The following is a 23,298-nucleotide window of genomic DNA, read 5'->3' on the forward strand; positions in this document are numbered from 1 at the left end:
TTAATGTCTTCCACAAATAACTGAAATTATAAATTCTAACATCTGGCTTTATATGATATGTGTGAAAAAAAAAGAAAGATAAAAGTGGTATAAACATTTACCAGACTTCTTCCTAACTAATTATCTCTTAAGTCCCTTACTTATAAGTAGGCAGTTTCAGAAAAAAAAAAACTTTTAGTTTTACGTCCCACGCTTATGCCGGTTAGGCTAAAGGAGACGGTTTTGACGGTTTGGAAAGTTTGGTCGAACAAAAGGTGTGGCATACATAAGGTGAAGTTTAGACGTCATACCCAAGCAAATTCATTCAGTATTCGACCAAACTTTGACGCAACATTGGCAGCAGTCAGTCAAATCGAGAGGAACTACGGTAGTTCTGTTAATGTGACTAAGTGAATATAATAGCATCAAAATTGTGTTTTTTTAAAGCAGAGAAAATATTGGGAATTCTTTTTCACTTCTTCATCAGTAGAAATGAACGAGGCCATGAAGTGCACAAGACATCACAAAGGTAAGCAAGGTTTAAGAAAGCATAAAAATATTCAGTAAGGGACTGTATTGTTCGACCATCTATTTTGGACAATGCTTTCCACGTTAATCCATCACACCATTATTCCTTAATTTCGTCACACTACCTTGTATGAAGACGTATCATATGTAAAACTCTCGTATCTAGAAGGAGAAATCTTTCCTTTTTACATGTCCTACATGATTTCTTTTTTAGTTTAACTTTCAGATGCAGTTTACACCTTACCATTTTTGCCACTCCCTGTATTAAAAAAAAAAATGCCATTCATACGTATTAATTTATTCTTCTATTTTCATACTTTTTGTATACAGTAGCTATCTATGCGATGATAGACAGAGATTCGGCTTCAGCGATATTCATTTATTTATTTAAGAATAGAATAGGCCTTTGGGGCCCAATTACAGTATTCTGTATAATATTCTGAAATGGTTCAACAGTTTAGCTCGCAAATCGTTTGCAGACATACTACAGGTATCTAAACTTTCATTTACCTTGCTGTACCTGTTATAAGAAGCACATATTCGCCACATAAAAGAATTCATTAGTACATTCGCCCTAGCTTTCTGACAGAAAAAGAAATCTGTATTTGCTAGCCTCGTTCTTAAGGTAGGAACCTGAAAATTAATCTTATTCGTTTGTTCCGTATAATCTATCCCATTGTTAATTATTTTGAATGAAAATAATACATCCTGCACTATCCTGCTAAATAAATTTAAATTTCCATGGCAATTTATAAGTTTTGTATTGCACTTTCGGCAGCAAAGAAAAATAATAAACATATCCTATTATTATTATTATTATTATTTATTAATTAATTTATTTATTTTACTGTTTTACGATAATAAAAAGTAAAGTAGAGAGAAATAATTCCTGTTATTATTCAGTTCAAAATCTCTTGTCGTCGCGAATTCTGTCGAGAAATTTGAAGCTAAAAATATATAAAACGATAATCATGCCTGTTGTGTTGTATGGTTGCAAAACATGGTTACTTAATCTGAGGGGAGAACATAGACTGAAAGTATTTGAGAACAAGATACTGAGACGAATATTCGGCGCCAAGAGAAGCGGAAATGGGGAATGGCGGAAACTTAATAACGAGGAACAACATAATTTATACCGTTTACCAAACATTGTTAGGGTCATCAAGTCTATGAGGCTCAGGTGGGCAGCTCATGTAGCCAAAATGCAAGAAAACATAAAGCTTTCAAAGTTTTAACTGCCAATCGGAAAACGACCATTAGAAAGACCTAGGCGCAGATGAGAGGACACTATTAAGATGGATCTCGCAGAAATAGAAATACAAAGTAGAAACTGGATTCAATTGGCTAAGGACAGAAATTAATGGAGATCTTTTGTGAACGTGGCAATGAAGCTCCAGGTTCCAAAGGCCATACTGTTAATTGGTAGTGAGAAACAATGATAAAATGAAGAAAAAGTAATGAGGCATTAAAAAAAATAAAATTGTCATTCTACAGATTGTCTGAACTAATAGCTAGTTTTGAATGTGTTCATGTGGAGCATTTTATTAAATGCTAAATTCATAATGTACTCAAGAAATGGAGGATTGGCTTTCAGTAATATTTTCAGTTTACATACAATGGTTAGACCGTTTAGGCTAAAGGAGATGATGAAAATGAATGAAATTATGGAATGAAGAATGCGGGAGGAAACAGGGAAACCCCAAGAAAACCCATGTACATGGTGTTGTCCACCACAAAGCCAGTTTACGGAACTGGAATCGAACCAGGGGCCCCAAGTAACTCATAATCTGGGGGAAAGAATACTAATCTTACTATGTATAGAAGTCTACATATTCTTTTTATACTTAATTTGTTCCTTCATTTTGTTTTCACCAAAATCTCCGTTTTAAAACGTCACTATAGTTAAGAAATGAAATAAAGAAGACTCAATAGTCAAACATATATGTAATATGATGTACAGAATTAATAATAAAGCAAATCAAATCAAATGAACATTGATAATAGCAGAAATATCTAGTGCTTGCAATCGTTGTTTGTTCTTTTTCCCCATCTCGAAATATATTCCCACCACTCACAAAAGAGAAATTTCTATATTCAAGGCATTTTCAGCATCAAATTCAATAGTTTTCCAATTCACGGTGATTTCCATTGATTGAAAACTGTCAAATTATTAAAAACATTAATATTCATTAAATAATCTATTGAAAAAAAAAAGGTCCCACTGCTAGTTCAATGGCTAGCGCGTATTATTTTCTTTATATTGTGTTTATTTTTTGTTTGGTGTATTAATGTATGTGCATGGAATGAATATAGTCTCAATATTTTCTAGTGTAGGTGCTATTGCAAAGTATTTTGATAATTTTCAAAATGTGCGGATAAGAATCTCAAGTGAAGTACGGCTATGCGTGCCACAACTAATGTTTATTTATCTTTCAATAATATAAAGTTTCTTTGTGATATTAGGAAAAACGAATCTATATTTTGTTGAAAATTCAACGAAAGCCATCTGTTAATCAATAATTAAGAAAACGATACATTTTAGCGCAATGTACTTGAGAAATCTTGTAAGAAAATCTAGTCATTGAAATGGATTTTTTTTTTTTTTGGTCATTTAACAGGCAAACCTTCAACAATTACCAATCAACTGTTACGAAACTGCTACTTTTCTACGATATTTTCTGCCCACTTTTTTCTTTCTTTCTTTCTCGTACAGAAATAGGTTTATCGTTAATTTTTTTTTTTTTTTTTTTACATAGATTTTATTCGAACAAAATCATATAGTACTTCTGTTTGTACTAATTGAAGTTAAGAAATTATTACCTTTTAAGATTTTTAGGTTTTGTTGAATTATAGTTATAGAGGAAAAGTATAGGTGTCAAGTAACACAAAAGTATCTTTAGAAAGTGTTGATGTCTTGTAGGCGCAATCTGATTCTCTGTTCCGTCTAAGGACTATGGTTCAATTCTTAACTTGTACTATCCGTTATTCAAAATTTATTATTTTATATTTCCTGTTGCTCTTTGCTATTAAATTTATTTTATTTTTCCCTTGATGGAGTTCTGTGTTGACAAATTCTGGGCCTCTAGTTATTCATAACACGTTCATAAGAACGAATTTTTATTTTCTTTGTTTATAACTTATTATCCTTTTTTTCGATTTTATTTTAATAGTAACCTTGGGCATACGCACCCACACACATACACATCCACACCCACATACCCATCCATCCACCCACCCACCCACACATACACACACACACACACACACACACATATATATATATATATATATATATATATATATATATATATATATATATATATATATATATATATATATATATATACATATATATATATATGTATATTTTTAAAGTACATGTATGCAAGGCTTTGAGTAGGAAGTGGCCACATCATGGAACAACAACAACAATACCACTACTACTACCCTAACTATTTGTTTTATTTGTTACACTTTTTACCCCTTTTGCCAACAGTATATTTGTTTTAGTCCTTTTTTATCCTGTGTAACAAGATATTTAGAATCATGTATCCAAATAGACAAATGTTTAAAAAGATGTTGCCAGCATCCTTGAGGTGTTTTCAAACAAAAAGTATTTAGCCAAACCTTATCCAAAAAATAAAAGTGTGGTGGTCAAGAATTGAAAATCAAATCTACATTTTATAGGTGTCTGTTAACATTGAGCGGCCGCCTTGATTTCTACACAGATTTATTCAAGGCTACAGAATATGGCCTTGAACCATTTAGAACTTTGAATGTAATCAAATATAACTGTTCACTTAAGCAATAAAGTGAAAAGTGGCGTAAACATGCTCCAATTTTGAATATCTTTTATATGTATTTCATTTTACTTTTTCAAAAAATAAATTTCCTCTAAAATCCAGTCTCTACTGATTGACCTTTAGCTTGTTGGTTATGCCCGCTTCGGTGATTTCCGTCGTTAATACTCATAGTCTTTGAGATGTGTTTTCACAATCAGAAGGAAGATTGAAATTTACAAGATTCAAGTTAGGCGAATATGGAGGCTCAGAGTGTACAGGGATAATTTTACTTCCAAAACTTTTGACATGAAGCATTGTGTTGATGTAGTATCTAGATGTTAGGGATGTCTCGCCGCACGTGAGCGATCAGTTTTCGCAGCCGTTCAAAAACTTTGTTGAACAGCAAGGGTCTCTGTTGTCCGCTTACTCTTGACGCACAGAAGCTTTATGGACAGGAAAGTCTCTACTGCAGTACGAAAAAAATGAACGAGTTTGATTCATTTGCGCCTTTTTTGGCCTGCAAGTGTGCCACTTTACATTTCATCGTTTGCTTTCGGAATTGTACTGTTATAGAAAAATCGAAGTCCGATTACTGGTCATCATATTCTTTCTAAAAATCTGGATCATTTTTATTCCACTCCAAAACATTATGATACCTTTTCCTTCTTGTCCATTGTTTTTCTTTTTTCTTTTCTTTTCTTTTCTTTTTTCTTTTTTTTTTTTTTTCAGGAGGTGAGATTTTTCGATATAGCTACTATTTCCTTAGATTTTTCTAATCTCCAGTTCGTTGGTAAAATATGATGGAATCATTCTGTGTGGTTCAGTTTGTCTGCTATTACTCTTAGAGAATCAAGCGTTAGTTGGTGCCAGATCTCGAAATCGTTTCACATTTCATCATTACTGCAGGCGTTATATACAGAGTCTCATCTTCCATTGATTCAACACCTTCGAAAAATATCTTGAAACAATTATAAACGTGAGATCGCCAAAGATTTGTTTTGTTTTTTGCACAGTCTAGACCGTGTTGTACGAAAGTTAGACAAACAACTTGACAGCATACTGTTGCTCGTAACTACATTCGCTCTTTTTCGTGCTGGGGCATCACAACTCAGTTCACAACGCGAGTTCTGTCACCTGTTCATACCAAGATTCAACACGCGCACTTAGACTGCATAAGATTTCTACGCGTGCATGCTGTGGTGAGGGAGATGCACAATGGTACTAATTCATCAATTCAAAGTCACGTCATAATTTATTCACAGATTTCTACAATTCTTCATCTATTGCTTGCTGTAGTGCTTTTCTTTGAAGTCAGTACAATTATTAAATTAGAAAAACAGAAGGAGGAAGAAACATTTTAGCTCAGATTGAACTCTTACAGAAGAGGGCAATCAATTAGAAGCATATTGTGTAGTTGATAACCCGACGTTTTGGACAAATTTGAGATTCGTCGGGTGTTACCTCACACAAATTTTACTTCTCTTATTTCATAACAAATGAAAATAAAACAAACATAATCTGTTGAATTTCTTAATTTAACCAGTTTCTTTTGTGCTAGAATGGTATATAAGTACTAACAAGTGTTAATATGATATTGTTTTTGTTTTTGTAATGTATCATTTTGATTTTATGAAGTTCATTCACGTGTGTTCGACATATTAACAAAAAATAAGACAGTACAGTTGTAATATTTTGGCTTAAATGGAGAGAGATGAGCAGGTATGGAGATGATGCAAACAAAAAGAAAGAAGTAAAAGAAAAAGAAAAATGACTAGTCAAGCAAGTTCTTATAAACATATCCAGAACACTCTTTCTTATCTCTATAATAGGGACCAAGATCACGTTTAGTGAATTCATTTCAATCGGCGAATTGTCAAGTACTGCTCGTATTCTTCATCAGGCCTTATTAGGAACGACAGGAAAACTCAGGAAAGTGTAACACATGGAAAAAAAAAAAGAATAATAAAAGAATAGCTTTATTATAGCTAAAACTTACACATAATATAACCTCTGAGTCAAGTTCAAAAGATTTCCCTGATTTTTACCTAGAATGATTCCCGGGTCTTGGTCCCAACTAAAGGGGTAAGTAAGAATATGTTTTCTCACGTTACATGTTTAATTTATTGATTTCCAGAATAGTCAAGGAAATTTAAGGAAACTGATTAGTGAAAGTCTTGAAAAATCAGGGAAATTTATTATAATATTTATGTGGGAACCCAGAGCTTTTCAACTATAGGTTAGAAATTATAATTCAAAGATAAGTCTACAACATTATTAAAAATAAAAGCATATTTGTAACATTCATATCGAAAAAGAATATTGTAAATCATCATTTCAAGTTGTATGTGGTGAATTTCGGAAGAAAAATGTAGAATTTCTCTAAAAAGTAAATATGAAAAATAAAACTATATTTTGGATTTTAACCAGACATGCGTATTATATAAATAGAAAGCAGAAATTCAATAAAGTCAGGAAAATAAGTTGATATTTATTATTTTACCCGATAAACTATTTTCCGTTTTTACTAGTATATATAAGGGTTACCCAAATGAAAAGGAGACTACGGTTATAACTGAAGACTATGTCACTACAAAATATGTGAAATTTGTAATATTTGAAGTACAATTAACGGTGAATATGATACACACATAATTGTCACTGATACCGAGAGATTAATCTTAGCGCGTAGGAACGGACTGGATGTCTTCGCTGTACAAACGTCGGGATTACGTTACCAATTTTCTAAGGTAGCCTGCACTTACTTCTCACAAGTGAGCCGTTAACCTTCTATTGATCATTTTAAGGGGCCGAAAAGATGGGAACCACATTGGGAGATGCTCTCCTTCTGCACGAAGAAATTGAATTACAGTTCTTTGTGTTAATCTTAAGAAATTGACGATGCACCTATCCGCGCAGCGAAACTATATTCGCTGAGGAAACAAGGCCCTAAGCCGTTTGATATACTTGTAAGCTGGGATACCGCACAACATCTATCAGCAAACATAGTTACCCTCTGCGATTCGATACAACGCCGATATAGAAATATCCTTTTCATTTGAGCATTTGAGCATGCTGTATAAGTTTTTATCAGACATACACTAAAATGAAATGAAATGAAATCTTTAAGTTTTACGTCCCATGGTTTTGCCGGCTAGCCTAAAGGAGACGGTGTTGATGAGAAATGAACGAATTGGTGAAATAAAGAAAGTGAAAGGAAATGGAAAAATCTCGAGAAAATTCGTGCACACGGTGCTCGTCCATCACAAAGCTCACTTGGCGTGAGCTGGGATCGAACCCAGCACCCCATGCACCAGGGATGAACGCTGTACAACTGACCTATCGCGGCCTCCGTAAATCACTAAACTTTGATGATTAGTTTATTTAATTTTCCAAGTGTTTTATAATCTGCACAAACAATTCGGATTATATTAAGCTACTTTCAGATATGAATTCGTGCAGACAAAGAACATATTTATGATTAATTTTTAAAGAAGTACCTGAAGTTTTTAATTTGTTATTGTAAGTAGTTCAGAACGTACATGAAATATTTACTAACATTTTTTGAATGCTGTTGCAGGGAAATGTAAATACTGTATATTATAATTCCTTTCTGAATGATTTTTCCATCATGGCCATTATAACATACCAACATGGTTTCATATTCATTTGTTTCTTCAAAACTGAAGTAGATGCCTACTAAAAAACATTTTTCAACATATGAGTTAAATATCTTGGTTTCATTTTCACAAACTGCTGTAATATTAGAAGTTTGTTTGTGTTCTAAATTGATGTTCCAACATCATATACAAATTTCGATTATCCCATCAACTGAATTGTGACATCATGAAAACGAAATTAAAATATTTTAATAACTCATGTTGGAAAATTTTTCATTGTGAATTTTCTTCAGTTTATATTATCGTGGTGATGGAAGAAACATTCAAAGAACAATTAAAATATACAATATTTAACCCTTTGACTACCAATCTTTTAAAATGTGAATATTCTTTTACATCTACATGTACCGACTCCTTTAATGTGGGATATTCCTGACATCTGTACACAATTTTGGAAACTAAACACAGTCTCCTGGTCACATCTGAACCGATGGGAGAACATGTATTTTTCTAAAATTTTCTTAAAAAAAAAAAAAAAAAAAAAAGTTCGAATTATTCGCATGGGACACATGTATCCCGTTGGTAGTCAAAGCGTAAAAGCATTTCTTCGTGAAAAAATGTATTGGAGCTGTATATTGTGGTTTTTCTTGCCGGTGAGAAATGGACACGGTTTGAAACAAATTCTGATTAATCTTGACTTATTTTTATCTCTCTCTTTCTCTGAGTAAATTATATTCAGCCAAGCATAATATCAGCGTTGCAGCCCATGAATGCATCCCCTTCATTGAGAGCTGAAAAAGTTCGATTGAACCGAATGCATTCACCGTTGAATAAAGCACAATTTTAATACACAAATCTAGTTAACTGTGAACACTAACCTATAAACTAGTGTTATCAAAGGAAATACAATACTGTGTATCGAAAGTTATATCGCAACGTAACTACTGAACATTCGTTTACACTTACGAATACAACAAACAAAACAGTAATCTATCATATATATATATATATATATATATATATATATATATATATATCCTACTCTTGACTACTCATGCCTGAGTTTAAATATTAGCTCTGTAGTATTGACTTTATTTCGTCTTTTATTTTAAAGTGGCCGATTTAGTTGTAAATATGCTAGTACTTACAGTTGGCGCCTAAGAGTGCAGCTATAATACTAATTATGTGGGGTAATTCACTAATCATTCACAATTCACGATCGGCATAATCTTCGCACTATTTCACTGAGCAGGGAGGAATGATAGCTGATAATTGATTCTCTTCGCTTCGTAAATGGTTCGTGTCCTGCGGTGTACTGTAGCTCGTAGTTCGCTGGGCACTTGCAACGTTCACTGAGTAAACCATGTGCTTCTTCTTCAAAGTATTAATGTTCACGTAAGATGAAGTAAAATCTTGGCATGGAAAGTATTAACTTAGCTATACCTTGTACAAATTCATATATAGTCATACTTGAGCGTCAGCCAACATAACAAACCAGATCACGTTCATTCGCTGCTATTCTTTCATATATAGTCTCAACGTTAAGTAACGGAGGTAACCACTGAGACACTTTTTCAAAGTGGGTTACTTGGAAGCAAAGTTCGCACAGACTATATATATCTTTACGGAGCTCTTCGCTCAACGTGATTCAGTCGAAGGTTGAGTCCAATAGACTAAAGTTGTTGGGTTTCGCCACATTGAAACGGCTAACATACTCATCTGTGATTGGTAGGAATATCCACATTGTACCAGGAGCGTCTTCCCAACTTGTACTGAGGCCTGGGAACAAGCCGCGTTCTCACGATAAAATACACTAGTCCATTGTTAAAAGTAGGTAGATTTTATAATCTTATCTAACCAACTGGCGTCGAAGGGACGTGAGAAGGAACTCTAAAACGCAATAACGAACGTATGCAGTCAACTGAAACATAACGTTCACGAAATGTATTGAATTAAATTTATAAATTATTTCCCTTTTCCTTTCATTAATTGAGTCCAAATTTAACTGGTGACATCCTTTGGGGCCCGAATGGAGTCCAAGAAATTTATTCCAATTAAATTTCGAAGAGATTCCTGACCGTTGAATGAAATAAAATACTATTGATGAAAGATCACTAACTTTTGGAACACCCTGTATGCCATAGTCCGTCATAGTGAACTTTCACTGTATGACCAGTGAGGGTTTAGAATCACATTTTTTGAAGCTGCATGAATTGCGGTTGTGGGTATTTCATCCTGTATGACAGGCCATTTTGTATCAATCTATTTTTTTTTTTCGTAGAAGGGTAGTATACTGAGATAACTCATTGTCTTTTCACTTGTTTTTATAAAAAAGTCTGATTTAAAGTCTTTTTCTTTGTTACGTAACATACTGATTAATAACACCTGTGGGTAGGTTTCGATGTGTTACTTAATCTTCTTCACTGTGCTGATTACATATAACATATTAATATCAAGAAGGGGGCGCGGTGGCTCAGTGGTAGAGCGTTCACCTCCGGTGCTTGGGGTCCCTGGTTCGATCCCAGCTCGCGCCGTGTGGACTTTGTGGTGGACAAACACCGTGCTCGTGAGTTTCTCGGGGTTCTCCCGCTTCCTCTCATTTTCTCCATTCCACCATTTCACTCATTTCTCATAATCACCGTCTCCTTTAGCCTAACCGGCATAAGCGTAGGACGTAAAACTCAAAGATTTCATTTCATTTTTCAAGATTTAATATCAAGAAAATTACAAAACAATCAAATATTAAACATATATATAAAATAAACACAAGAAAACAATTTTATGATGAATACAAGTGTAACTATGTAAATAATTATTCAGAATTATCCGCCTGCTAACGGTATCAGCACACGTCCAAAATGCAAGGGTATGGGGAAAGTGTAGTGTTTTATGTGTAAGTGTGAGTATGCACCTTCTGAAAATCATATTTGACCAATAACTGGACCTATTATCGAAATTAAAACTATCTTGTTGATAACCAAGTGCCAGGATTCAATCATTTCTTACAATTTCAAATATCAATACATAAATGTTACGTATATTTATATTTATAAAGAATAATACTTGTCACAAACAATGTTTCAAATATGCACTTCGTAAAATAATCATCACATTATTCGAATAGTTGTTATTTAAATGCCTTTCAAATTGAGTAACTATCCAACACATTAAATAATATGCAAAACATACCAACAAAGTGATAAAATAGCGTAAGATTATCTAAAAATTTAAAATCCAATAATTGACTTCCTCAAAAAGAAAAAGTGTAAAACATAATGAAATATTTCACACAAAATCATGAACAAACATTTTCTCGCAAGATAATTTCTCTCAGACTTGTCAGTTCAAAACTATTGTAATATAACATAAATGTTTTTCTTTTCTTTGATTACTAATTACTGTAACAATGTAAGGTTGGGTCTCGATTGTATTGTAGATAGTCAATTGTCTATTAGGTAGACGTTACTGTCAGTAAACGGATTTCTAAAATATTTGCTAACGTACGTGCAAAATTGTATCAGGACAAGCACCGAAAACGTTATTGTCTAAAAGACATTTTATTTTCAACGTAGCGAATAAACGCTTCTTCACATACTTCGCAGCCATTCGTGGCCATCAAACAAAAACAAATGAAACAAGAGGGATACTTAATCGACCTCTGGGCAAGTATCAAATAACCACATTATAAACATTCTCTACCTCTTTTAGCATTACATAAGCTAGGAATTCGAGAAAAATCAAGGGATAAAAAAGTCAACCTCCAGGACACATGCACGGCCTTGCCTGCCTTTTGAACTGCGTCAATATGTAAATACATTTCATCAATAAATTCGTATCGAGATGCTGCTACTTGCAAGTCTTTAGCATTCTAAATCGCACTGAATTATCCATTCTGCTTGGTAATTTGGAATAGCGAAACAAGATATTTTAGTTCCTCTATTGAACCAGTTCAAGATTCATTCTTAGAATAATTAAAATGGAAATTTAAAGAAATAAGGGAGGCGAGCTTGTCAGACATAAAGGTGGATCTTAATCTTACCCTTCTCTCTAACAGGCATCGGCTCTTTAACTTGAAATTTTATCATGCAATTCCAGATGGAGATTTTGCTCTGGAGAACATTTTCTCGATAAGAATTCCTCACAGAAACATTAGGAATATTTTGTTCCGTTTATAAGTAAATGTTTAATTAGGTCTTCAATATATAGAAGTATAGAAACAGCTAATTATTTTTACTCTGTTCGTGATGTGTTTCATAAGAGTTTAAGAAGGGACGTAAATTATTTTTTAATTTCTTAAATAATATATGAAATTTCCTAGTACTTTTATGTTTGTAATTGATTGTCTTTATTTTTTTTTATTTTTAATAGTTAATGTATGGATTTGTTCTATATATACACATGTATATCTATACCTATCTATCTATTCTAAATATTTTAACTCAATACGAACCCTATATTTTCTTTTAAAAAAAATTTGAACAGATACACATGCTTGTTTTTTATTTTTTATTTATTTTTTTAAAGATGTTTAAAAGGAATTCTTTTTTTAGTTATTATTTACCCTATTTGTTAACATTTAGCATTCTTTTTTTAAAGTTTTACTATGCGAGTTTTGTTTTTTATAAGTGTTATGGAACAATCTTTTAAGTCCTTTTTTTTCTTTTCAACTTCATATTCAGTAATTATCTGTTTTCTCATTTATATAGTTTATTCTTTCACGTTTCTCGATCTTCATCTTCCTCTTTTCATTCTCAATATTTTCTTCTATTCTTTAAATTATCGATCAGTTGTGTTCTTCTTTCTATTCCTCGCTCTTCTTCTAGTTTTCCTTCTATGGCGGTATGAACAAAACAATTTCCTCGCAAATTCGTTAAATAGACTAGGGAACTGAAAATTTATTTTAGATACTTGACTTGAGTTGATTTTAGTTTATCATCCCTTTCAGCAGCGAGGCTATATGAGACGTGAACCTACTGATAAACGTGGAATCCGAACCACATGAGCTCCCGCCGAGAATCGAACCCGGGTCTCCCACGCCAAAGGTTATTTTAGATACTGTTTGCGGGTTCAGTTTTAGATGTGAAGTTTTAAGCAGGAAGTTCCAGGCAGTTAATACTATTTCAAAAACTGTTGGACCTCAATGATTTTCTCTATTGATATGCATCTGAAGTACGTAATATCTTTTCATAGTTTAGAACCCCATAGTTATATTCCAGACACTAAAGAAAAGGCTATGATCTTAATGAAGGAAATAGTGGAATCTAGGCGGCACCAGGATTTTGGTAATATGGGAGCAAGGTGCGAAGGTATAAGACATAGTAAAAATATTAATATGGTACGCAATAAAAAACTGTTATGTACATATTTAAAGAAACTTCATACATGGATACACGTGTATGTGAGTTATGAATTTATCCCTGTCAGGGACATTTGAAACATTAGTAAGAGCGTTATTTAATTAAGAGTAATTTAAGTTCAAGGAGTTTTTCAGCAGGAACATAACAAAAACGAGTGGAGTAGTCAGATTATAAAATTTTGAAAGTGTCCTGGCCAACTCGACGCGCAGAATTCAATTAGAAGTGTTTGGAAATATGAAAGTAAATGATATAAAAAGAAATAGAGCAGGCTAAGTATCAGTAAATGATGTACTCTCTTAACAAATTGCTACTAACGATAAGACTAAATAAACAAAGTAGTATATTGTTATTTTATTAATATTTTATTGTAAAGTAGTATACTATTTTATAATAAAAATTTGTCTTAAAAATCATTATAAAAAGATATTTGTTTTTAATCATAAAATTTCCAAAACTTGTTTTCAAAACATCACTGTATGGTACACATGCTAAGAAAAGGAAAATAAAATATATTTTAATAGCAAGGATAAGGTTCAATTTTTTTTTAAAGTCTCATTGATTTGAAATATATAAAATTTGTTTGTTGTCTATATTACACACACGTGAGTAAGTTGTACCCAAAACAATGGCTGCCAAGTCCAATTTCTAATATATTTCACAGTTTGTTGTTTATTCCAATTATTAAACAAAATATGATATAAATCACAAATCTTACGTATTTTTTTTTTTAAATAGGCTTATCGTTGGCAACTAATTTTGTTCTTCTTCTTCTTCTACGATCTCTGCTTCTTCTTCTTCAACAATTTCTGCTTCTTCTAAGACATCCATTTCTTCTAAAACATTTTGTTCATCTTCAAACAATTGAGATTCATTTTCTTTATCTAAAGTGTCTAACTCATCATCTTGGAAAATATCTAAATTTGATGATGATGTAAAGGACGTTTTCTTACCTCCTTTATACACATACGGCATCTGGATTGTATCTTTGAATACTGAAATTCCCCCGCTCTTTGCTATTCTTGATACTTTGGAAACACCAATAGAAACATCTTTTATCGCTGGAGTTCTCGCTGCAGAAGATTCTGCTACTGGTACAAAAAGAGACAAAGGTTTTACTTCCAAATCGTGAACTTCTACTAACTCCTTAGGCTTTTGGAATATTAGCTCTGATGACTTTTCAGACGGTAACTTAGCAGGCGACATTAAAGAAGGTAAAGTTCTACTTAACGATTTTTCTGATGGTGACGATAAAGACGTAGACTTTTGAGCTAATAACTGTTTAGGTAACAACATTTCTGATGATGAGACTTCAACAAACAACTTTTCTGGTGATGTTTTTTTCTTTAACGGCTTTCCTAATGTTGACTCTTTACCTAATAAATCTTTTGATGCTTGTACTTGAGTTAATGGCTTTCCTGATAAAGATTTATTAGGTGAAATTCTAGGTAATGACTTGTCTGATGACGTCCTTCTAAATAACCGCTTCTCTAATGATGTCTCTTTAGATAATGATTCTGTAACTGATGACTTTCCTGATGATGACTCTGCAGCTAATACGTGTTCCGATGATGATTCCTCCATTACTTTCAATGACGTTAACGAAGAAGAACTAATTGACTTTTCTTTTAGTGGCGTCATATAGCTACTTTTAAGCATTGGTTCGGGCGAAACTTTGATGTACGTACCGATCTCAGTTTCCCCTCCTATACATGGTTTCCTCTCTTTTTCTTTCATCAGTATTGCACGTCGTTTAATCTCATCTTTCTTTGAAGTTGAAGTTAAAGGATAAAGTTTAGGTAAGACACCTTCAAGACTAATTTCCGATCCAGGAATGCCATGTTGTCCTTCAGACAAGGTAGGTTTAACGAACGGAAGTTTTACTACAGCTGGTTGTTTCTTGAATATACCATGCTCCAGTATTTCTTCCATTTCCGGATAACGCGTATATTTCTCTAGACGAGAAAGTTCACTTCTTCCTCTTTCTATAGTTTCCTGGTCTAATGCAGATTTTATTTTGGGTGTAAGTGGCCTAGCTGCTTGAGTTACTTTTGAAGCACGATGTGTTGGTGTTTTACAAGGTTTCAACTCTCGTGGCGCTTGCGAAATAGGAAATTGTTTAAACATAGGACTTCCAAACATCTGATCTCCAACGGATTTTCTTTCAGTTACTTTCTCTTTACCATGCTTCCGAATTACGGGTAAGTTTATTGTGGCTGGAGTTCGTTTCAATATTTCTCCACCACCTTTCTCACCTTTTTCAGACTTGGTGTCAATTGAATATAAAGTATCCAATTTTGTATCTGATTCTGATAGAGTTTTTGGTGATTGTATGGTCGGAAGTCCAGTTCTTGCTTGGCTTTCTAAAAGGACACGTTCAGCTACATATTTTATTATTTTGGGTGATTCTTTCTTCATTTCAGTAGGAACTTTTAATTCTTTAGTGGCTACAGAATGTATAGGGCTAAGTACTTCTTTGGACTCTCTTTCTCGGAAAGCAAAACTTGCTGGCACAAGACCAGGCAAAGATTCCTGCGGTTGTACGACCTCAGACGGACTTAAAAGTGGTTGAAATTCAATTGATGATTGGGTTTTGGTCTTAAGGAGCATTTCTGACTTCTCTCTTGGTATCCTAGCAGAAGGACTAAGTATAGGAAGCAATTCGGTAGAAGTTTGTTCTTGAATACTTGATTCTTCTTCCACTGATTCACTTAGGCATGGAACATCTGATTCGAAAGAGACAATACTTTCAATTGGCGATTCGACTAATGGCAATTCTTCCTCAGCTTCTTGAGACGGAGTTTCAACTTTTTCCTTAACTTTCATTCTTACTTGAGGAGGATTCAGCAAACAAATAAGATCGTCCTTTACAGTATCTGTTGCTTTACTCTGTACTTGTAATCGTCTAGATTTCAAGAACCGAGGGCTTAGAAGAGAAGAAGCTTCAGTTGAAGATTTAGATGGAAACTTCAGGGACGCTTGCATAGAAGAAGATGTAGGGGGACGGGAAGTTCGTGAATGTTTCTTCTCCGGACTTAATAGACAAACCATTCCAGATGATGTAGTTGGTGTTTTAGGTTTTCTTTTAGTTGTTGCATGTGGTTTCCCAGTTTTGATAATACCAGATGTCTTTCCTCCTGAAACTGTTGGAGAGGATCCAGGAATGAATTCAGTTGAATCAAAGCCTGCGTCCTTTTTTACTTTATTTTCAGTTTTGACTATAGACTGTGAAATTATCGTTGAACTTGAAACGGATTTCTGTTTGCCTGCAAAACTACTCAACATTTCTTGACTCGTATCTGACGGAAATGCTTTCACTTTCCTCAAAACTATATCTTCTTTCCTAGTTTCTTCAGCAGGGATATCTGTAAAAGTAACTGTTCTCGTTGTGAAAACATATTCTGAAGGCTGACTTTTGGAATCGCTAGGGCTTATTTCTGAAGATTCATCTTCGGTTCCTTTTTGCATTGCAATACGACTACTCTCTACATCTGCTAATTTAAGGCATCGTAATTCAAGATCGTCCCACAAAGGAGATTTTTTTGATGCAAGTGTACCCATGGAACTCAACTTTTCTTCCAAGAGGTCTTGTATACCAATTTGCTCCTCATAAATCTCTAAAGGAGGAGGACTAACAGCTCGTGTTATTTCAGGATCCACTAAAGTCTTTAACGCATACCTTTTCACAACAGAGGGCAATTCAAAGTAACTTGTCAGTGGCATTGCTTCTATGTCTTCTTCTTCTGATCCTTTCTCTGCTATGGCCCTGCTGTACGACGTCATTCCTATCTGTGTTTTTGGTTCTGTTTGACCTTCATATTCGGAGGCTTCAACTTCTTCCTCAAGGTCTTCAATAGCATATTCTTCTTCTAATTTTGTTGAAGAGGTTTCCGCTTTCGATTCGTAGGGACGCAATACGTCTGATATTTCACGAGCTTGTGTTTTCATTATATGTGTAGAAGAACGTGTTAAGATGGGAGCAAGTCCTTCTACAAATGAAACTTGATTTGCATCTATACTTGTTGAACGTCTTCTAATCTCATCAAAACGCAACAAATTAATGTCTTTTGCACCTCTCGGTATCATTAATGGACACGGTTTTAAAACATCTGAATGATGCATATACGGGCTGATGTGGCGTAGGTGAGTCAAAGCAGGGGAAGGTAATTCTTTTTGTTCTAATGACTCTAAACAAATATTTGATGCTTCATTTTCTTCAGTGTGAATATGATCTTCTTGTGCCATTTCCTTTTTCTCTTCCGATTGAGAGGATTCTACCATAATAGAGTGTATTTTTTCTGGAAGTATATTTATATCAAAATCAGCAGGCTGGCCAAGTTGTACGTCCGATGCTAGGAAAGAATTTACAAGCACACTTCCACTTGATATTTCACGTTTTTCTTTCGAAGAAGCTGAATGAAAAAATAATGGAACTTGCATTGCTGATGGCACCAATGAAACGTCAAATTCGGCACTTTTTTCTGATTCTAATTCAGTTTTAATTTGTAGTAACGGATACGAATATTCATTCGGCATAATTTTATCAACTTTCCTAAGGCTCCGATCTAAAAGTCGTTTTTCCTTCATAATTGGAAGTAATGTTAGGGCTTCTGCTCTTCCGATACGACATTTTGAAAGGAGGATGCTTTGGTGATCTTTAGATCCATCTGGCAAAGAAAACATTGATTGTTTTCTTTGTCCTTCTGCTGGTTCAAAACAAATTGAAGGGAAAGAAAATGTTGCTGATGAGGAGCTTTCATCGCCTGAGCTTCTTGCATGCTGAATAAACTCCGTGCTAAGAGTTTTCCCAGGAGGACAGGATTCAGAGTTTCTTGATGTATTCATTGCACGTGATCTTGATGTCAGTGTAGAATGAAGACGTTGATCTAATGTTGGAAGCTTTAATACTGACTTTTTTCTTTGGATACGTATATCTGATAATTGATAAACTTCTGGCATAGATACGCTTCGATATAATGGATGGAAAAGAGAGATAACGCTAGTAGCTGTTTTTTCATTTGCAGAACTTGGCCTAGGTGATGGAAATTGAATAATTGATTCCTCATCTTCCAACGATGAAAACGATGCGCTACTAGCTTTGTACTTTCTTTTGCGACTTGAACGATTACCCTTTAGTGTATGGATTCGCATCATTTCTGGTTGGCCCTTGAGTTCCATATCTATAGGACGTCTAATTCTCAATGCCGAATGGACTTTATGTAAGGAATAATGCTTATCGTGGTCGTAGCTAGACGATGATTCTATGCTACCAAGTGTAGGAACTTTTATAAGCGCAGAGTTCTTTCGAATGCTAATCATGTCGGCATCTTCATCTTTTAACTTGAACACTCCAGACACAGAACTTAACAAATTTCTTTCCCCATTTTCTTCTAATGTATCAACCTCCATTTGTGAAGTTTTCTCAGATTTCTGCTGCACTGAAGCAAATGGTAATTGTTCATTCTGAGAAAACTCTGATTCAGATGATATTGCAGGAGCGACTTCATCTAAAATAGCAGTATGCATGAGAACATTTGGCTGTAGACCTGCACCTAACTGATTATATAATGCTGGAGTTGTTCTCCGCAACAGGGTATAGATAGGCAACATACTAACTTGTATTTCTCCTTCTCTTGATGAAGAAATAGAAGTAGAATCAGAACTAGCAGATATAATAGAAGGGTTTCTTATGAGCATTAGTTCGTCATTGTAGTTGCGAGAAGGAAAACCTTGGATTTCTTCCGATGCAACGTCATCTGATTTGTCAACAAATGTTATATTGTGTAGCATGTCTTCCTGAAAAACAGTAATAAATCTATCTATACGACCTCTAAGTATCTCGTCGTTCGTTTCACAAAAAATTCTTTCAGATGGTTCATCTTGCGAGAAACCGCCAAGTGTACATGCAGGATGTCTGGATGCTGCAGGGCCTTTTAATTTTAGGGGCAGAGTTGATTTTGATGGCCATAAAGTGGCTGGCATGTTCAGGAACATTGGAAATTCTGGTATGTCATATACTACCATTAACGCTTTTGCAAGACCTGAAGATCTTGATCCATCTGGAACCCTTGAAGTATATATATTGCGTGCAAATTCAGGCACTCTTACAATGGGTGGAAATTTCTGCGCTGTTTCAAACATGTTCTTATATGGCTTACATACATATGAGATATCCGGTGAATCGAAGTATAAGGTTTCCGTAGGAAATGTTAACGGTTTATATAATTTTGGACATACATATTTTATGAAAGTTGTTTGAAAAAATGGTTCCAACATTTTGTCAGTAAGTAACTCTGATGCTATACCAAATCTATTTTGTTCTTTAGGTTGATTGTGCTTTTGCTCTTCAGCTTTTGTTAACAAGTGTTTAACCTCTCCAGCATTCGTATAGGCGTAATCCATTACATTACGATGCATAATAGTTTTATTAAATACATTGAACATTGTATAAAGTTTTCTACACTCTACCAAGTATTGTTGAAGGAAATAACTATAATATTCCTTATCTTCTGGCTCTGACTGAGGATTATTTGCTGAAACGATAGAGTTATCCTATTTAGTAAAATGTTTTTTTATTGATCAACAATACACTACAATTACAATCAGTGGCGTATTTAGGATTTTTTTTTCGGGGGACTGTGCACAACATGGAGAAGCAGGGGGCAATTGCTAACCTGAGTTTCAGAATTAAATATATTTTAATTGATTATCTACTAATATACTAGGAAAAAAAAAAAAAACAACAACAACTTGAAATTCGTATGTCGATGGAGGATCTTACCCCACCAGACAAATCTGAAATGACGCTCCTGCAAACACACGTTGAATATTTGTAATCTGATTTCAACTTAACTGATTTCATTCTGGAAAAAATGGAAGTATCCAGTTTTATCTGTGAATGGTTTTACCTGAAAGAAAATATTGAGACAAGTTGAAGCTGAAATATACTGATTTTAATGGCAAGAATTGTAGACTGGTGAATCTTATGTGATATAATTCACACAAAAATTTAACAGTGAATCTAGCCTTTTACTCTATTCATAGAATAAAAAGGAAGCATCTTCTTAGACGTACCTAATTTCCCGGCCTACCGTTCCCCCCTCTTGATTTTCTTTAATTCAAACATTTACCTTTCTTTATAATTAAACGATGTAAATATTCCTTTGCTATAATAACTAAAGTCTCGTTATGTTGATATCCGTGGAAATTGGTGTGGAACACCAGTTTCGCTTATCACTTCCTCTTAGTTTTGGTGTTACTGACGACGGCCGTCTTGAATCACAACTAACAACGGTCGAAAGTATGATAGGAAAAAGCGAAAGAAAGTAACAACTAAGAAAGAGGAACAGAAGAGTAGAATGGACAAAAGAAAGAAAAAAAGAACGCAGATCTTACATGGAATGAAATCTAACAAATACAGTATTGTTTCTGAACAAAGAGCACAGGAAAATGGAAAGCCATTGAAATACTTAGAAATAGTAAGAAGGATTATTGTATGTAAAATGCGAAAAACTAACAAATTTATTTCGAAGGGGGAAGGGGGGCTTGAGCTCGAAAACTCCCTCCCCTAAATACGCCACTGATTACAACTAAAATTTGCAGAAACTATTTTCAGTTAACATAATAGCATGTTTCTTTCAGTGCAATGTTCAATTCTTTTGATATTTAGGCTAAAGAAAGCAGATGATTTATGAAAGTGAATGATTGTGAAATTATTTTTTGTGCTTTATCGTCGGAAATCGAACCTGGGACCACGTGCATCAAAGATTCTCGCAAGCTATAATTAGGTTTGTACAGTGTGTCTGTAAAGTCACGCATGTCTATAAATATGTTGTTATAGGAATATAATTTGATAACAATTTCGCACGATATTTCTTACAATGTTAGTATGTGTATAATCGGCAAAGACATGTATGTGGCAAATTTCATGTCAAAAGATCAGTAAATAAGAACAATAAAACGAAAATAAAACTTTCTTGTCCATTTAGCAATATTTTGTTTTACTCATTCTAATTTTCGTATTTAGTATTCTTTTCCTATGAGATTTACCACAAATATACATTTCCAGATTATAGACGTAGTATCAGTATTAAAAATACCCTGCAAAATCATCATCAAATTATATTCTTACAAGAAGACAGTTATAGATATGCGACAATCATTTTGGACATGAGTGTACTGTACATTAGAATCACAATTAATTTATCTCAACTGATTGTTTTTTTTTTTTTTTTAATTTTCTTGTTACATAAATTCATCATTACTGTGAATATTTTGAATGTCAATGTATTCTTTAATCAAAGCAACATATCAATTTACCTCCTGGTTGATTAAAACAGAATTTGCATATTTTTGTTGGTTTTAACCCAATGTATTGTGCATACTCAAACTTTAACAGTCTTTTTTTTTTTTTAACATTTCTAACAATATCTCGAAATATATCGCTTTCCGAACTATTATGGATAACTCCCGGAATATTGCTTTTTTATATGAAAAAAAAAGAAAAAAAACGAAAGATTGCTTTGTACAGAATCGTTTTCTGATTATGCATATATCAATTTGATATTGTTAACGCCTATTGTATAAAAAATATGCTATATTTAAATACAATATTCAAGTGATTTTGGGTTCAAATTTATTGCTTAAATTAATGTATGGTGAATGCTAAAATATTTTAAGAATCAATAAACCCCATTCTTTGTACGAGGGTTAATTAATTTGTTCTCAGTGAAATCTTGGAAGTTAGATATGAGGATATAGCAGACTGTGGTATGTGATTTGTATGACTCTTTATACTTGTTGTGGGATACTTCGGAGAACCGATACTTTTTTAACGTTTTTCCCTGGAGTTAGTATGCGGATGGAGACCACTGAAATACAGTCCAGCGCTTCCACAGGAGTTGCTTTGCAGGTCACGGAATTACTGGACAACATTATCTAATTAGTTGAATTGAAGGTAAGATGTCTCTAGTACTCTGATCCCGATCGCCTTTGACGTTTCATTCAAATACTCATGACGTGAAAACATAAGGTAAAATACTGTATGTGCAAACCAACCGTTGGAAGTTAATTCTCGAATGGTGAAGGAAAGGGCAAGTCATGTTTAGGAAATGAACTACATATTTTTCTGCTTGATTTATTACGATGCATATTAGATACTTATTAAAATTTTACTTACTAAGAATACACTTTTACTTATCCAACTGTGTACATTTCGTCAAATGTTTATCGCCACAGATCATTACAGAAAACTACAATTGCTTCAAGAACTTCGTTACAGTTAATGAATTTCTTCTGTATACATAACTGATTTAGTAACAGGCCAAGTGTGTTGCTTTTGAAGATACCTATTGGTATAAAAAAAGGAAACCCAAGTATGTACAGGGATAATTTGGTCGAGAGGCTTCTGAAAGTGCTTAAGTTATGGACAAAAGAAAAATTTATCAACGGTGATTTAGTTGGTTAAGGAATAGCAACTCTCTGAAAGGACCTGTGCTGAGAATGACAATAACCACTTGCGGAAACGTACACAGTTAAACAAGTAAAAGGGCGTTTCCAAGAGTATATAATTTTAATAATTATAAATTCAGCTATTTTTTAGTGCCTATGATATCATACTAACCTTTCAAAAATAGCATGAGCATTAAGTAAGCTGATTGAAAAATACTTAATCCAGGATACTTCGGCCTCAGTTTGCGTAGGGCGTCGAATGCCTTTTCGAGGATATGTGCCACAGTTTGTTGAAGAAATCCCTTCATAGGCAAATACTTCATCTAAATGGAAAATACAGAATGATACATAATACTAATTGAAGAAAAAAATCTTTTGAGTGGACTCCGTCTATCATTAAAATTTTCAAGAAAGTAAAGAATATTGTGTTTTCAATTGCAGTCTGCGGAAGAAAATTATGTAATTATACGTATAGTGAAGTAGCTATTTATTTTATTTCCAATCATTAAGAAGCTGACTTTACAATGTGATCACAAAAGTACTTGTCGTTCTTCATCATCAGAAACAGACAGCGTAAGGTCCCAGAGT

At 33.8% G+C, this 23,298-nt stretch overlaps 1 protein-coding gene across 1 annotated transcript in view; it reads right to left on the minus strand.

Annotated features, from left to right (window-relative positions):
- Nucleotides 1-13,636: 13,636 nt before the first annotated feature.
- LOC145676117 (uncharacterized) overlaps nt 13,637-23,298 on the minus strand; it is a 46,874-nt gene continuing 37,212 nt past the window's right edge. Inside the window, exons 6-7 of the mRNA XM_081747013.1 lie at nt 22,883-23,033; nt 13,637-19,793 (exon numbers count right to left, since the gene is read on the minus strand). Of these exons, the coding sequence (XP_081603139.1) occupies nt 14,014-19,793; nt 22,883-23,033 (5,931 nt within the window). The 3' untranslated portion in view covers nt 13,637-14,013. The remainder of the gene's footprint in view (nt 19,794-22,882; nt 23,034-23,298) is intronic.

The sequence above is a fragment of the Thermobia domestica genome, chromosome 18, assembly GCF_964235325.1.
Source record: "Thermobia domestica chromosome 18, izTheDome1.hap1.1, whole genome shotgun sequence".
NCBI classification, from domain to species: Eukaryota; Metazoa; Arthropoda; class Insecta; order Zygentoma; family Lepismatidae; genus Thermobia; species Thermobia domestica.